This window comes from Heptranchias perlo, chromosome 4 (genome assembly GCF_035084215.1).
Source record: "Heptranchias perlo isolate sHepPer1 chromosome 4, sHepPer1.hap1, whole genome shotgun sequence".
Lineage (NCBI taxonomy): Eukaryota > Metazoa > Chordata > Chondrichthyes > Hexanchiformes > Hexanchidae > Heptranchias > Heptranchias perlo.
The window spans coordinates 131016738-131032414 of NC_090328.1; the positions used below are offsets into that span (position 1 = coordinate 131016738).

Genomic DNA, 15677 nt, shown 5'->3' on the forward strand with positions numbered 1-15677 from the left:
AAGATCTATGTTTTCTGTGTCCTGCGGTCAATTCTGTCCTACTTTGGTACACTCTTATTTGTACAAGTAGGATAAATAAATAAGGAAGCTGATTAATTATCTGGCTTTAGGATTGGCCTTCCTCACCTTTGATTGTACAACCTTCACATGGAGAGCTCCCTCCCAGCTTATCTCTTGCTTCCCATTTGTTACTTGAGGTCCTAGTGGGGGGGTTTGTTTTGTATGTTGTTTCAAAGTGTTGTCACTGTGGCTCAAGGCCTAGATTCTGATTCCTGTGCTCAAAGGAATGAAGTTTTTTCATAAAAATGCTCCAGTAGTAGAATTAATTGTTTGGGAGGGGTCCTGATCTGAATGTGAGAATTTCTTAAAAGGAATCTGTCCCCACGATGACTTGTCACCATGTTTTGGCAGGCCATTTCTATTTAAATGTGGAGGTTGAACTACAGTTAAAGAATGAGGGAATTCACCTGCATTTATACAATGATAGTAAACTATTAAGGTGACTATTATACCCAAAGAAAATTACCTGTAGAGTATGATTGGACAACAATTTCTCAACCTCAACTATTCCTTCAGTCTTTAAATTTCTACAGGTAACATCCTTATATCACATTAGAGAAAATGAAGAAAGATAAGTAGGATAAATCTTGCAATCCCACATCATCTTGTGTGAAATTGTAAGTTGATTCTGCATCCCTTGTAGCTGTGGGAGGTTAACTTGGTACTATGGAGGAGGAGGTGACTGCCATTCTGAACATCCTTGCTCAAGGACTGTTTGGTTCCCAGGAAAGGCTATTTCAGTTTCCTAATCTTAACAATGATACAGTGGCAAGGTGCCACACCAAGCACAGTGGCTTACCACAGGGAGAAAAGGGAAAGTTACTCAGACTGCTGTATGGCTCCTAGTGGCCAATTATAGAATGATACTGGGAAGGGGCGATGAGCAGGTCGCTAACCTGTCCCCTCTTCTTTTATTAAAATCTTCATTTAACAAAAAAAATCTTGTATTTAATCTTGGTGTCATTTTCAAATTGGAATTGTGGAATGTAAAGAGCCCTGAAATTGCTTTTCCTATATCTCTGAATATCTCATTGGGCATAAGAAAAACTGCTGTAAAGAACATTTTCAAGAATGAATTTCTTGCATTTCAACATAATCACTGAAGAAATATGCATTGTTGCATAAAACACACTCTTGTCTCGTAAAGGTCCGTCGTCCAGCTGGGTGGGACTGTGCTCGCCTGGTTCCGTTCTTATCTATCCAGTCGTAGCCAGAGAATCACCTGCAATGGCTTCTCTTCCCGCTCCTGCACCGTTACTTCTGGAGTCCCACAAGGATTTATCCATGGCTCACTCCTATTTCTCATCTACATGCTGCGCCTTGGCGACATCATCCGAAAACACAATGTCAGATTTCACGTATGCTGACGGCACCCTGCTGTACCTCACCACCACCTCTCTCGACCCCTCCACTGTCTCTCATTTGTCACACTGCTTGTCCGACATCCAGTACGGGATAAGCAAAAAATGTCCTCCAACTAAATATTGGGAAGACCGAAGCCATTGTCTTTAGTCCCCGCTGCAAACTCCACTCTCTAGCCACCAACTCCATCCCTCTCCCTGGCCACTGTCTGAGACTGAACCAGACTGTTCGCAACCTTGACGTCTTATTTGACCCTGAGATGAGCTACCGACCACATACCCCGCTCCATCACCAAGATCGCCTACTTCCACCCCCGTAACATTGCCCGTCTCCGCCCCTGGTTCAGCTCATCTGCTGCTGAAACTGTCATCCATGTCTTTGTTACCTCTAGACTCGACAATTCCAATGCTCTCCTGGCTGGCCTCCCATCTTCCACCCTCCATAAACTTGAGCTCATCCAAAGCTCTGCTGCACGTATCCTAACTCGCACCAAGCCCCGTTCACCCATCACCCCCTGTGCTGGCTGACCTACGTTTGCTGCCGGTCCGGGAACGCCTCGATTTTAAAATTCTCATCCTTGTTTTCAAATCCCTTCATGGCCTTGCCCCTCTATACCCCTATAACCTCCTCCGGCCCTAAAACCCTCCGAGATCTCTGCGCTCCTCTAATTCTTGCTTCTTGCGCATCCCTGATTTTAATTGCTGCACCATTGGCGGCCCTGAGCTCTGAAATTCCCTCCTTGGACCTCTCCCTCCTCCTTTAAGATGCTCCTTAAAACCTGCCTCTTTGACCTGTCCTACTATCTCCTTATGTGGCTCACTGACACGTTTTGTTTGATAGCGCTCCTGTGCAGCACCTGGGGACATTTTACTACGTTAAAGGCGCTATAAGGAAGAAGGTGCTGCCAAAGTCACAATAAAAGAGAAGGTAGTTGAGAAACTGGATGGGCTAAAAATTGATAGAGGTGGTACTAGAAAGGCTGGCTGTACTTAAAGTAGATAAGCCACCAGGTCCGGATGGGATGCATCCTAGGTTGCTGAGGGGCATCCTTAGATACGGGGGTAGTAGAATCATAGAAGTTTACAACATGGAAACAGGCCCTTCGGCCCAACATGTCCATGTCGCCCAGTTTATACCACTAAGCTAGTCCCAATTGCCTGCACTTATAGTGCCAGAGGACTGGAGAATTGCAAATGTTACACCCTTGTTCAAAAGAGTGTAAGGATAAACCCAGCAACTGCAGGCCAGTCAGTTTAATCTCAGTGGTGGGGAAGCTTTTATAAACGATAATACAGGATAAATTAGCAGTCACTTGGACAAGTGTGGATTAATTAAGGAAAGGCAGCACAGATTTGTTAAAGGCAAACAGTGTTTAACTAACTTAATAGAGTTTTTTGATGAGGTAACAGAGAGGGTAGATGAGGGCAATGCAGTTGATGTGGTGTATATGAACTCCCAAAAGGCATTTGATAAAGTGCCACATGATAGGCTTGTCAGCAAAGTTGAAGCCCATGGAATAAAAGGGGCAGTGGCAGCATGGATATGAAATTGGCTAAGTGACAGGAAACAGAGTGGTGGTGAACAGTTGTTGTTCAGACTGGAGGGAGGTATACAGTGATGTTCCCCAGGGGCCGGTACTAGGACCACTACATTTCTTGATATATAATAATGACTTGGACTTGGGTGTACAGGGCACAGTTTCGAAATTTGCAGATAAAACAAAACTTGGACGGGTACTGAACAGTGAGGAGGATAGTGACCGACTTCAGGAGGACATAGACAGGCTGGTGGCATAGACAGACAAGTAGCAGACGAAATTTAACGCAGAGAAGTGCGAAGTGATTTTTTTGGTAGGAGAAACGAGGATAGGCAATATACACTAAAGAGTACAATTCTAAAGGGGGTGCAGGAACAGAGAGATCTGGGGGTATATGTGCACAGGTCGTTGAAGGTGGCAGGACAGGTTGAGAAAGCGGTTAAAAAAGCATACGGGATCCTGAGTTTTATAAATAGAGGCATAGAGCACAAAAGCAAGGAGGTTATGATGAACCTTTATCAAACACTGGTTTGGCCACAACTGGAGTATTGTGCCCAATTCTGGGCACCGCACTTTAGGAAGGATATGAAGGCCTTAGACGGTGCAGGAAAGATTCACTAGAATGGTTCCAGGGATGAGGGACTTCAGTTCCGTAGATAGACTGGAGAAGCTGGGGTTGTTCTCCTTAGAGCAGAGAAGGTTGTGAGGAGATTTGATAGAGGTGTTCAACATCACGAGGAGTCTAGACAGAGTGGATAGAGAGAAACTGTTCCCATTGGCAGAAGGGTCGAGAACCAGAGGTCACAGATTTAAGGTGATTGGCAAAAGAACTAAAGATGACATGAGGACAAATCTTTTTACACTTAGCGAGTGATTAGGATCTGGAATGCACTGCCTGAAAGGGTGGCGGAGGCAGATTCAATCATGGCTTTCAAAAGGGAATTGGATAAGTACATGAAGGGAAAAAATTTGCAGGGCTATGAGGAAAGGGCGGGGGAGTGGGACTAGCTGGATTGCTCTTACAGAGAGCTGGCACGGGCTCGACGGGCCGAATGGCCTCCCTCTACTGTAACCATTCTATATAAATGCAAGTTGTTATACAGGCTACACGTTACTCCTGCGTGCTTTAGTAAGACATACTGTGGCGATATTCACCAGTGATAACGATTAGAGTAGAACACTCGTCAAATTTGCCAATAGTGTCCACTGATGCAACCCCTTTGGTCATTCATTTTGAGCACCATTGTGTGCAGTATTCGTTGTTTATATTCTTCTTTATCCCTTACTGTGTATCCTGTGGGACACTAGTGTAATGCATAGTTACTCCAAACTTCAGTTCCATTTTCTAGGACTGGTTTCTGGAGCAATGTAGTCCCACTGGGCTCAATTCTGGTGTAGACAGGCAATAACAACTCCTCTTTGTTCCGTGTAATAATAAAGGTCTACATACAGGAGGAAAATGTAGAAACTCCTTTAATGTTTAGTTTGAATGATAAATGTGGTCACTGTAAAAGGTATTTTAACATAACCTTGCACTTGCCTTTGACAAGTGGTAGGAAGAATGCGTCTTGCCTTGGGCACAAATCTCATTGTTTGATTGGCATAACCAGCCAGGGAATAGAAAAGATAAAGGAAGCTGTCTGGAAAATGTAAAGTGTGTTCAGTTAAACTGATCTGTTTAATTAATTTCTATTCTATGGGCATTGTTGGACTGAGGTTTAAAATCATTCTACAGTGTAGCACATGTTGGGGATAGTTAAGTGAGTGGGGAAAATGCATTCTACTGAATAGCCCTTTAATCCAAACATCATAAAGAAAGATACAGGTATACTTATTGGTATGTCTCAGACATTTTTTGTTGTTATTTCGTGCTTTAGATGTGCTGGTTAGAGGTGGCTTGGAAAGAGATTTTGTGTTGGAATGGCCCCTCTTTTAACATTATTCATGCCAACCATCTGCGTTTTGTGGGTCCACTTCGTATGTCCACATCTACAGATGACTATCACCACCAAATCCCCTCGACACTGCTCCTACACAAGTTATGCTATTTGAGGTGATTTCAGCCACAATGTCCCATGGGTGGGAATTCTTGCAGGAACAGAAATTTGGAGGGCTGTATTTTGGAGAAGCCAAGAGACACTTTGGAAGGGAAGAGACGAGTAGCTATGTATGGTGCTTAGTTGGTGGTGGGTGGAGCGGAGGGGAATGCCAGCATAAATTGAGAGGGGAGGGGGTTGGAGGAGAATGCCAGCTTAAACGCAGACGGTTGGACGGGGGAGAAAAAAGTGCCAACTTGAAATGGTGGGGGGGGGGGGGGGGTTGGTAACAGTTTGAACTGGATTGGAAGGGGAGAGGAATGCCAGATTGAATTTATGAGAGGAGAATAATGCCATAAACTGGGGGATTAGACTGTTAGAAGAGTTTATCCAGAACTGAGAAAGGAAGAAGATTGCCAGCAGGAACTTGGAGGGCTGGAAGAGGAGATAGTGTCTCTGTGAACAGGGTGGAAAGTTAGAGGAGATACGGTGTCTCTATGAACTGGGTCCAGAGGGGGTAGAGTGCCTCCGTCAACTGAGGGAGGTAAAGTGTTCATATACCTTTTGGAGAAATGATAACCTGATTGATTTATTGAAACCCAAACGTCACTTTGCTTTTTCTTTTGTTAATAATATTAGAAAGATATCAATTGTGAAGTATAAAAGAATTTAAAAATTAACCAGAATGCCCAATTTTTAACATAAAAATTCAAAATTTTCTAGGAGAGCATGTCCTGGGAATGCATCTAATTTTGCAGCCTGCAGCCTGACCAGAATGATCCTATGACCAGATGAGGTCTTATTTGCTGTTAGGCATATTTTTTAAAAAAGAAATTAAAACCTTTTCCTCTCAATAATATATTATTCGCTGCAGCAATAAGAAAGGAGCTTTAAAATATAAAGAAAAATAATTCATTCCCAAATGGCAGATAGAAAGTAGTTTTGAACAAAAATCAGCATGGCCCTTTTTAGACAGGAAAAAATACAACGCCCAAGTTCATTGTAGATTCTAAAATACTGGGAATCAAAATTTCCCCATAGAAAATAATTTTATGTCATCGACATTTGTTATTTCCCATTCATGTACTTCTGTTTCTTTCCTCCAATACAAATGAAGGGATGTTTGATTTATCTACAGCTTATGTTACAAGCCATTCTTGTAACATAAGCTGTAACATTCTTGGCCATTCTTGAGTTGTCAGCTTTTTGGGGCTGTGTCAGCTTTTGCTAGTCTTCTGGGTTGTAAACTATGCATCATGAATTTTTATTGTTAAGACAGTATGAATGTGAGTGGTGAATTTTGAGCAGCAGTAAAAAATCACGATGTCACATCACTGAGGAGCTTTACACAAAATGTCTACTCCCAGACAGGGGTATAGGCAGAAGATTTAAAATTGTACACTTCCAAATGCCTCCCTCTCTTCCTCCCCTCCCCAGTGCCCATTGGTGCTCTCTTTTATAAGGTAGTCATCAGAAGATTTAGAATTTTTATGTTAATTCTGATACATTCCACTTCTTTAAATATTTTATCAGTCCCAACTGAGATTTTTTTTTAATTGTAAAAATTACTTCCCCAGTCACACTCCTCTTCTCCTTCGCAGAAACACTCCCCTCCCTCCTTGTGGGGGGGAGGGGGGTACTCTCTCACTCTCTCCCTCTAATCACTCTTACTGGGTTTTTTTAGATGCAATCTTTCTCTTCAGCCCCCTCTCAATCGCCGATTCACAGACACTCCTTGATGCGCTCCTTATTGCTGATCCTAGCTGCGTCTCCTACTTAGTGGTGCTGCTTCATTCGAGGATCAGATTCTTTGCTACAGACAGGAGTTCTTGATTGAACATGACTCCAAGAATTCCCACTGGCAGCACAGAGCATAGTCTAGTATGAACAGCAGCCAGAACCAACAGCATGCATAGCAACCTAGAAAACCAGCACAAACCTACCAATTAATTCAAGAAAGCAGACAAGTCAAAAATAATGGCACATAGTTGCAATGAAAGTGTAGAAGGGCTTGTTATAATTTTAGCTGAAGTACACCCCAACATTCCATCACTTGTATAGTGGAACATTGTGGCAAAAATTGTTGGAAATTTTTCCTCATTTGTTGTGGAGAATTGGGGGTTATTATGGGAATAAATTGTAGGGGTGCTGAAGCTTTTTTCTTTCGGGCTAAATAGCTACACACCGTAGAATCTTGGGCGGCGCATACGAGGTTTAAATCCATGTTCCCATTAATTTGCGTACACCTCAAGCTGCTGACGCTAACAGATCTTGGTGTTTTGATTCAGGATTTATCCATAATGTCACGGTATTAAAAACAACCCTTTATGAACTAAATGGCCCACAAACAGGATAATCCAGAAAGAAGAAATATAAGTATAAATATGTCATATTTGCCTGAGCTTTGAGGGCTCGGGATGGGAGGTGCATGTGGCCAGTGAGCTGCAGTTTGAATACCCTGATGTATTAGTGCACTCTTGTTACTGAATCTGATAACTTGTTCATGTGGTTGTCACGGTGATTCGGAGGCACGGTCTCGGACACAACCTTCTCCACACCCCCCTATCCTCTCAGTTCAAGGTGGTGATCTTCACCTCTTTCCCATTTCTTTCTTCCCCCTCTCAGCTCATACTGGCACTCTTGTTTCCCCTAACTTTATATACCGGCACTCTTCTATCCTTTTGCGGTTCATGCTGGCACTCTTACCCGTCACTTCAAAATGGCGTACTTCTCTTTCTCTCAGTTCTCTTGCCTCCCTCTGTTCACATTATTACTTTTCTCCCATCTCCCACCACCCACCCCCCCCCCCCCCCAAGTTCACATTGACACCCTCTGTTTGCACTGGCACTTTTCTCCTCTCCTTCCCCCCACCCTTAATTCATGCTAGCATCTTCCGCCCTTCCCCCCCCCCCGTTCACTCTTCTCCCCTTCCCTCAGTTCATGCTGACATTCGTCTTCCCCAGTTTACATTAGCACTCTTCTGCCTCACTCCTCCCCCCCCCAGGTCATGCTTACAACTTTCATTCCCTCTCCCTGCCCCCTCCATTCCCATTGACAGCGACCCCCTTTCAGCACCACTGTCCTGCTCCTATCTCACAGAATTCTTGCCCATAGCAGTGTTTCATCCCTTGGCGAAGCAGGAGTGAGAGCAGTGATGAGGGGCGGAGCGCGGAGCACCCAGGGAATTAAAAGGTGTATATGAATGGCGTACACTGCATACACCCATCTATGTCCCTGCTACCAGCTTGCCCCTAATGAGCACTTTTAAAACATAATAGGGATGCCTGAGACTGAAGTTGCACTCCACCCAGGATGGAGTCCAAATTCTGCAAGATGATCTCCTAAAGGGGTTTGAATATTCTTCGCCTTTAAATTACATTTATGCACGTGTTTGATAATTTTGTTGGTGTGAAATAATATGGTCGAGCATTGAGTGTCGTCAATAATATCTGAAAAATAGATCTTTTGTGTGCTAAAAATGGTCTAAATGCCTAATTTGAATGAAGTAATCTTGTGCTCAGTAGCAGTTCTCCCTTTGACTATTACCCCAACATTTGCAACCAGATAAACATCCCACTCTCTTCACTAATGCATAGATATTTAAGCCCAGATAGTTTGTTTGGCATTGCAGGCGATAGGATAAGTGAAACAGCATCATACCTGCACAGTGAGCCTTTGTGTGGATTACTAATGTTTTGAGTGTTTGCACGTTTGTGACAATGTATCTTTGTTTGTTAGTCTTCAGCTTCAGACATGCGCTATGAAGCTACGTTTTCCACCGAGAATGTTCAGGCAAAGAAGCGCCCACGGGTCCTGAACTCCAAATTCATGAATGAGTACGTGGATGATCCTGGTTATCGCACATTCTTGGGAAACTTCTTCCAAACTCATTGCCGCCAAGGACAATAAAATCATGCTGACAGCCAAAAAGAGGAGAACTATTTTGAACAGTACATTGAATAAGAAGTCGGCCTGAGAACTGCTTTGGATACAGTGACAGCAACTTTATCAGTATACAACAGCGTAATACATATTTTCTGTCAAAAGTGAAGGATTGAAGTTAATCCATTTCTATCATATAACAGACTTAATGCCTCCACCCCCCCCCCCCCCCCAAACTCCTCTCTTTTGAAGAACATAAAGGGAAGAAGAAATATCTGGATATTGCTTCTCAGAACAAGGACTTTTGCTGATATGAATGAATAATTTTTCAAGTGTCTCAAAAATAGGTCCCTATTTTGGGCCTTTAAAAAAAAATTAACATGCTTATGTGTACTAAAATATTTTTTATATTATTATTGCTACAGTTTCCAGTAGCATTGTTGTGCTTGTTTTTAGCCTTTTAATTTTATTGACACTGTTACTGAATCACTTAATTTGTCTCTTTCCCTTTTATTCAGCCATACTTTGCAAAAAAGAAAGTATCCATTGCGACCTGATGGCAGGTTTTTATATATTTAATAAAAGACAGATAAGCGACAGATAGTTTGCAAACAAGTACATTTTATGTTATTTGGTACTCTCATCAGTTACAAAAACAAAAACTGAGGATTTCTAAATTATCAAGAGCACTTTTCTATTCTGTAAATCTAGATAACAGCTTTCCCAATGGGGTAAAAACTGTAAGAATCCGACAGCATTTCTGAATTAGATATTAAGGATGTGTTAGTAAGAAGCCTTGCCTCTCTTAATCCTTTGCTTTTAGCAGAAAAAAAATGTGCATTTAGGTGAGCGACTTGATAGTAAGAGAGAGGGTGCTCCCCACTGAGGGAAAAGGGTTTATACTGGAGGGGATTATAGCAAAGGTGTGTAAAGATCAAATCATTTGAAGTGCTCTCTTAAAACCAGGAATACAGAGCTCCTGTATTATAGCTGTTCTGCATCATTGTTATTTTATGGTTATTTAATGTAATTTTCCTCTTTAAATACCCTACAGTTTATGAATGGGCAGAGTAGAATAAAACCGCAGCACTGATCATCTTCTGGTCTTTTGAATTAATCAATTCTGCTGAATATTTTGTCCAACAGTACTGCAGCACAATGGGTCTATTTGTCCACGACTATATTTAAAGCTCCTGCTAGGAGAATGTGTGCTGCCTTCCACTGAGAATGTATGTGCTTTCCATATTTTGTAGTGTGTTATCTCAGTTCTTCTCATAGGCTACATAAAGCCATGTTTTGCCGTAAGAAATTAAAACTGATTGCAATGTGCTTCACACCGTTCTGCACAGCATCTCCCAGAGGTTGGTCCGCATTTCCTACAAAATTCAAGCCACGTTGCCCCATTGCTCATATACCTCCTGAACAACAAACATTTAAATCTTTATACTTTTCAGTGTATTCTCAGATCAAGATCTCCCCTTTCAGAGCACTTAGCAACATACCTTTGGAGCATTTCATTGAGAAGAATCATATTCTGAAACATGCCTCTATACCTTTTTGAAAATATAAATCTAGAAAAAGGGGCTGCTTACCAAGGGAGAAATGGAGGATGATTCGGCTCAATATTAGAGTAGGGACTTATAATGCAAGACTGTGTTTGATCACCCATATGGGACAAATAGGTGTCACAGCAGGTTTGCACACTGCCCTTTTGGCTGTGTGACCTGAATTTAAATCTAGCCCAAACTAATGCAATGAAAGTTTTTGGCAGCTGTAATGTTTTTTTTGTCGCCCCTCACTGTTCTGAAGGTCCATGAGATTATTTATTCTTCATTAAAGCTTTATATGAATGCAAGTTGTCTGTTAAACATTCCTGGTGGAGGTGAGCCAACAACTGAACGGCACAAACTGGCAATTTCACAGGAAAAGGCCGCAGCGATGATATAGAAAGTGGAACATTTTTTATTAATTTAGATTAAGGAAGATTGTTGGGGCACAGCAGAGGGAGATTTACTTTATAGCAGGCCTGTACAGTACCTGGCCTGGGAGTGCTTGTTGATGATTTCTGGTGCTTAAAGTGGAAAAGTGTTACTTTCCTCAGTACTGCTCACCTTCATGACCAAAAAAGAAATGCACCCAAAAGTATAAACTAAAGAAAAATATACTGGATGCTGAAAAAAGGCTTTCCTATAAACCTGCCCATTCCTAAAATCCCTCAGGACTTCTCAATCGAATAAATGCAAACACTTGGGGAATTGGTGAGGAAATCTATCCAGCTTATAATAATAGTTTATATTCCAATGGATCTGCTCATTATGATTTAACCTTTTCCATCTCAGTTCAGTACATTTTTTAATCGAGATTAATAGATTGCATTCAAAATATTTTGTGAGCAAGATAACATTCAGTGCAGTGCAGATCTTTTTTCTTTATATTACAATAGATCTTCAATAATCACAGAGTCCTTTTTCATAGGGGGCATTCTTCCAAAGAAGCTTCTTAGCTACCTCAGAATCTTAATGATAGAAAGTAGAAGGAAAACTCAAAACAAGTCTGAAGTATTCCTTGACTTCCATGTGTTATAGAAATAAGCAGTGATCACAGTAACCTTTGCCCAGTGAAACTCTACACAACCATGGTATCCTTTTGCTCTATGGTGCTGATCGATTGAAGGCATTTCTCAACCTTTTAATCCATATCAGGTGAGTTTGTTTATGCTACATATCAGCTTGGTGTGCCCTTTTACATTACCGAGTAAAGTAACCAAGTATCACTTTGCATTCTTTCAATATGTGCTTATGCATTTTCTGCTTTTGGATCATCTTGTTTTGCAGTATCAGAGCCCTTCTGTGAGGGCATCGACCCATGTCTCTTTCACTCCATTGGTCTAGAAAGAGATCCAGACTTCCGTTGTTGAACAGAGGAACAGGAGTAGGCCATTCAATGAGATCATAGCTGAACTGTATCCTAACTCTTATCCAACTGCCTTGGTATCCTTGGCTAGCAACAAATCTTATCAGATTTAAAATTATTAATTGAGCTAGCATCTACTGCTTTTAGTAGGAGAGAGTTCCACACTTCAGCCACCCTTTGCGTGAAGAAGTGTTTCCTAACTTCTCCCCTGAACAGTCTGGCTCTGATTTTAAGGTTATGCCCTCTTGTCCTAGACTCCCTCACCAACGGAAGAAGTTTCTCTATTTACCCTATTCCTTTTAAAATCCTAAAAACCTCAATTAAATCACCCCTTAACCTTCCAGGGAATACAAGCTTAGTTTATGCAATCTCTCCTCATAATTTAACCCTTGGAGCCCTGGTAGCATTTTGGTGAATCGACACTGCACTCCTTCCAAGGCCAATATATCCTTTCTAAGGTGCGGTGCCCAGAACTGTACATCGTACTCCAGATGTGGACTAATCAGGGCTTTGTATAGCTGTAGCAAACTCCCCTTTAAATTCTAGCCCTCTAGTGATAAAGGCTAACATATCATTAGCCTTTTTGATTTTTTTTTTTGTATCTGACTTCTACATTTTAGTGATCTGTGTACATGGACCCCTAAATCTCTTTGGACCTCCACTGTTCCTAGCTTTTCACTGTTTAAAAAATACTTGGATCTATACTTTTTTGGTCCAAAATGGATGACCTTACACTTACCTGCGTTGAAATCCATCTGCCACAGTTTTGCCCGCTCACTTAATCTATCAATGTCTCTGTAATTTTATGCTCCTGTCTACACTACTTACTATGCCACCAATCTTTTTGACATTGGTGAACTTGGATATATGGCTCTCCAAAGTGTTATCTAAGTCACTAATAAATATAGTGAATAGTTGAGGCCCCTTGTGGGACACCAATAGTCACTTCCAAATTCGATTACATACCCATTATCCCTACTCTCTGCTTCTACCGCCTAACCAATCTCCTAACCAGGTCAATAAGTTGCCTTCAATTCCATGATCTTTAATTTTATCTAACAGTTTCTTATGTGGAACCTTATTAAATGCCTTCTGGAAGTCCATATAAACTACATCCATAGACATTCCCCCGTCTGCTACTTTAGTTACTTCCTCAAAAATTCAATTAGGTTTGTTAGACATGACCGACCCATTACAAATCCATGTTGGCTCTCTCTAATCAGCTCAAATTTCCCTAAGTACTCAGTCCTTAATTATAGATTCTAATAACTTCCCCACAAGAGATGTTAGACTATAATTTCCAGGTTTCTCTCTCACCTTTCTTAAATAATGGAGTTACATTTGCAATTTTCCAATCTAAAGGGACAATTCCTGAATCGAGAGAGCATTGAAAGATTATGGCTAAAGCATCTACAATTTCCTTACCTACTCCCTTGACAACCCTGGGGTAGAAACCATTAGGACCTGGGGATTTGTTAGTCTTTAGTGCCATTATTTTTTCTAATACTATTTTCTTGCTTACTTTAACTTCAGTGAGTTCCAGTCCCTGATTCATTATTAGTTTCCCTGGAATGTCAGGTATATTATCCTCTTCCTCTACTGTGAAGACTGACCCAAAGTAATTATTCAACAAGTCTGCCAATTCCTTATTTTCATTTGCAATATTACCCACATCTGTTTTTAAAGGGCCCACATTACCCTTGACTACCCTTTTTCTTCTAATATAATTGTAAAAACCTTTTGTGTTAATTTTGATATCCCTTGTAAGTTTCTTTTCATATTCCCTATTTGCAGCTCTTACTATCTTTTTTATCTTCATTTGCTGTTCTTTATATCTCTCCCAGTCCCCTGGATCTACACTATTCTTTGCATTTTTGTGCGTTCTTTCCTTTAGTTTTATGTTATCTCTCACAACTTGATGACCATGGCTGTTTTATTTGGTAAGTACAGCTCTTGCCCCTTCGGGGTATACACTGGTCCTGTATTAAAATAAATTAACTTTTGAACGTCTCCCACTGTTCATTTATAGTTTTACTCGATAACAGTTTTGACCAGTTGCTGTTGTCAGTCTCTGTCTCATCCCGTTAAAGTTAGCCTTACCAAAATCTAGAATCTTAGTAACTGTTAAGTTTCTCCTTTTCAAACCTAACGGTGTTCAGGAAAGATAGGGAAGGAAAGAAAGGAGGGGGGATGGCAGTATTGATTAAGGAGAATATTGCAGTACTGGAGAGGATGTTCTGGAGGGGTCAAGGACAGAATCTATTTGGTTAGAGTTAAGAAATAAAAGGTGCCATTACACTACTGGGTGTATTCTATAGGCTGCCAACTAGTGGGAATGATATAGAGGAGCAAATTTTCAGGGAAATTACAGACAGGTGCAAAAGCTATAGAATAGTGATAACTGGGGACTCCAACTACCCTAATATAGACTGGGATAACAATAACAATATAAGGGGCAAAGAGGGGGAGGAATTTTTGAAATGTGTTCGGGATAACTTTCTTGACCAGTATGTTTCCGGCCCAACAAGGAAGGAGGCATTGCTGGACTTGGTTCTAGGGAATGAGGCGGGCCAAGTGGAGCAAGTGTCATTGGGGGAACATTTAGGGAGCAGCGATCATAGTATCATAAGGTTTATAATAGCTGTGGAAAAGGACTCTGACCACTCTAAAGTAAAAATACTCAATTGGAAGAATGACCATTTCAATGGGATGAGAACAGATCCGGCCCGGGTAAATTGGAATCAAAGATCGGCAGGCAAAACTGTAATTGAACAGTGGGTGGCTTTTAAGGTGGAGATGGCTCGGGTACAGTCTAGGTACATTCCCACGAGGGAGAAAGGTAGGGCAACTAAAGCCATGACAAAAGAGAGAGTGCATAAGATAAAATGGAAAAAAGGTGCATGTGAGATGTCGGGTTGATAACACAAGTGAGAATCAGGCTGAATATAGAAAGTTCAGAGGGGAAGTGAAAAAGGAAGTAAGAGGGGCAAAGAGAGAGAATGAGAATAGACTGGCAGCCAACATAAAAGGCAATCCAAAAGTCTTCTATAGGCATATAAACAGTAAACTGGTAGTAAGAGGAGGGGTGGGACTGATTGGAGACCATAAAGGAGATCTACACATGGAGGCAAAGGGCATGGTCAAGGTACTAAATGAGTACTTTACATCTGTCTTTACCAAGGAAGAAGATGCTGCCAGAATCGCAGTAAAGAAAGATATAGTTGAGATACTGGATGAGCTAAAAATTGATTAAGAAGAGGTATTGAAAGGCTAGCTGTACTTAAAGTAGATAAGTGACCCAGTCCGGATGGGATGCATCCTAGGTTGCTGAGGAAAGTAAGTGTGGAAATTGCGGAGGTACTGGCCATAATCTTCCAAACATCCGTAGATATGGGGTGGTGCCAGAGGACTGGAGAATTGCAAATGTTACACCCTTATTCAAAAAAGGGTGTAAGGATAGACCAGCAATTATAGGCCAGTCAGTTTAACCTCAGTGGAAGGAATGATAATCTGGGACAGAATTAACAGTCACTTGGACGAGTGTGGATTGATTTGGGAAAGCCAGCGCAGATTTGTTAAAGGCAAATCATATTTAACTTGATGGAGTTTTTTTATGAGGTAGCAGAGAGGGTAGATGAGGGCAATGCAGTTGATATGTACATGGACTTTCAAAAGGCGTTTGATAAAGTGCCGCACGGTAGGCTTGTCATCAAGATTGCGATCCATGGAATAAAGGGGGCAGTAGCAACATGGATACAGAATTGGCTAAGTGGCAGGAAACAGAGAGTAGTGGTGAATGGTTGTTTTTGGACTGGAGGGAGGTATACAGTGGTGTTCCCCAGGGGTCGGTGCTGGGACCACTGCTTTTCTTGATATATATTAATGAC

General features: G+C 41.5%; 1 protein-coding gene across 6 annotated transcripts in view; it reads left to right on the forward strand.

Moving 5' to 3' along the window:
- Window positions 1–9971, forward strand: part of LOC137321285 (lysine-specific demethylase 4C-like) — a 408143-nt gene extending 398172 nt beyond the window's left edge. For all 6 annotated transcript variants that reach the window (XM_067983644.1, XM_067983641.1, XM_067983643.1 and 3 more), the window contains one exon: window positions 8734–9971. In XM_067983644.1, coding sequence (XP_067839745.1) covers window positions 8734–8904 — 171 coding nt within the window. In that variant the 3' untranslated portion in view covers window positions 8905–9971. The remainder of the gene's footprint in view (window positions 1–8733) is intronic.
- Window positions 9972–15677: the final 5706 nt, after the last annotated feature.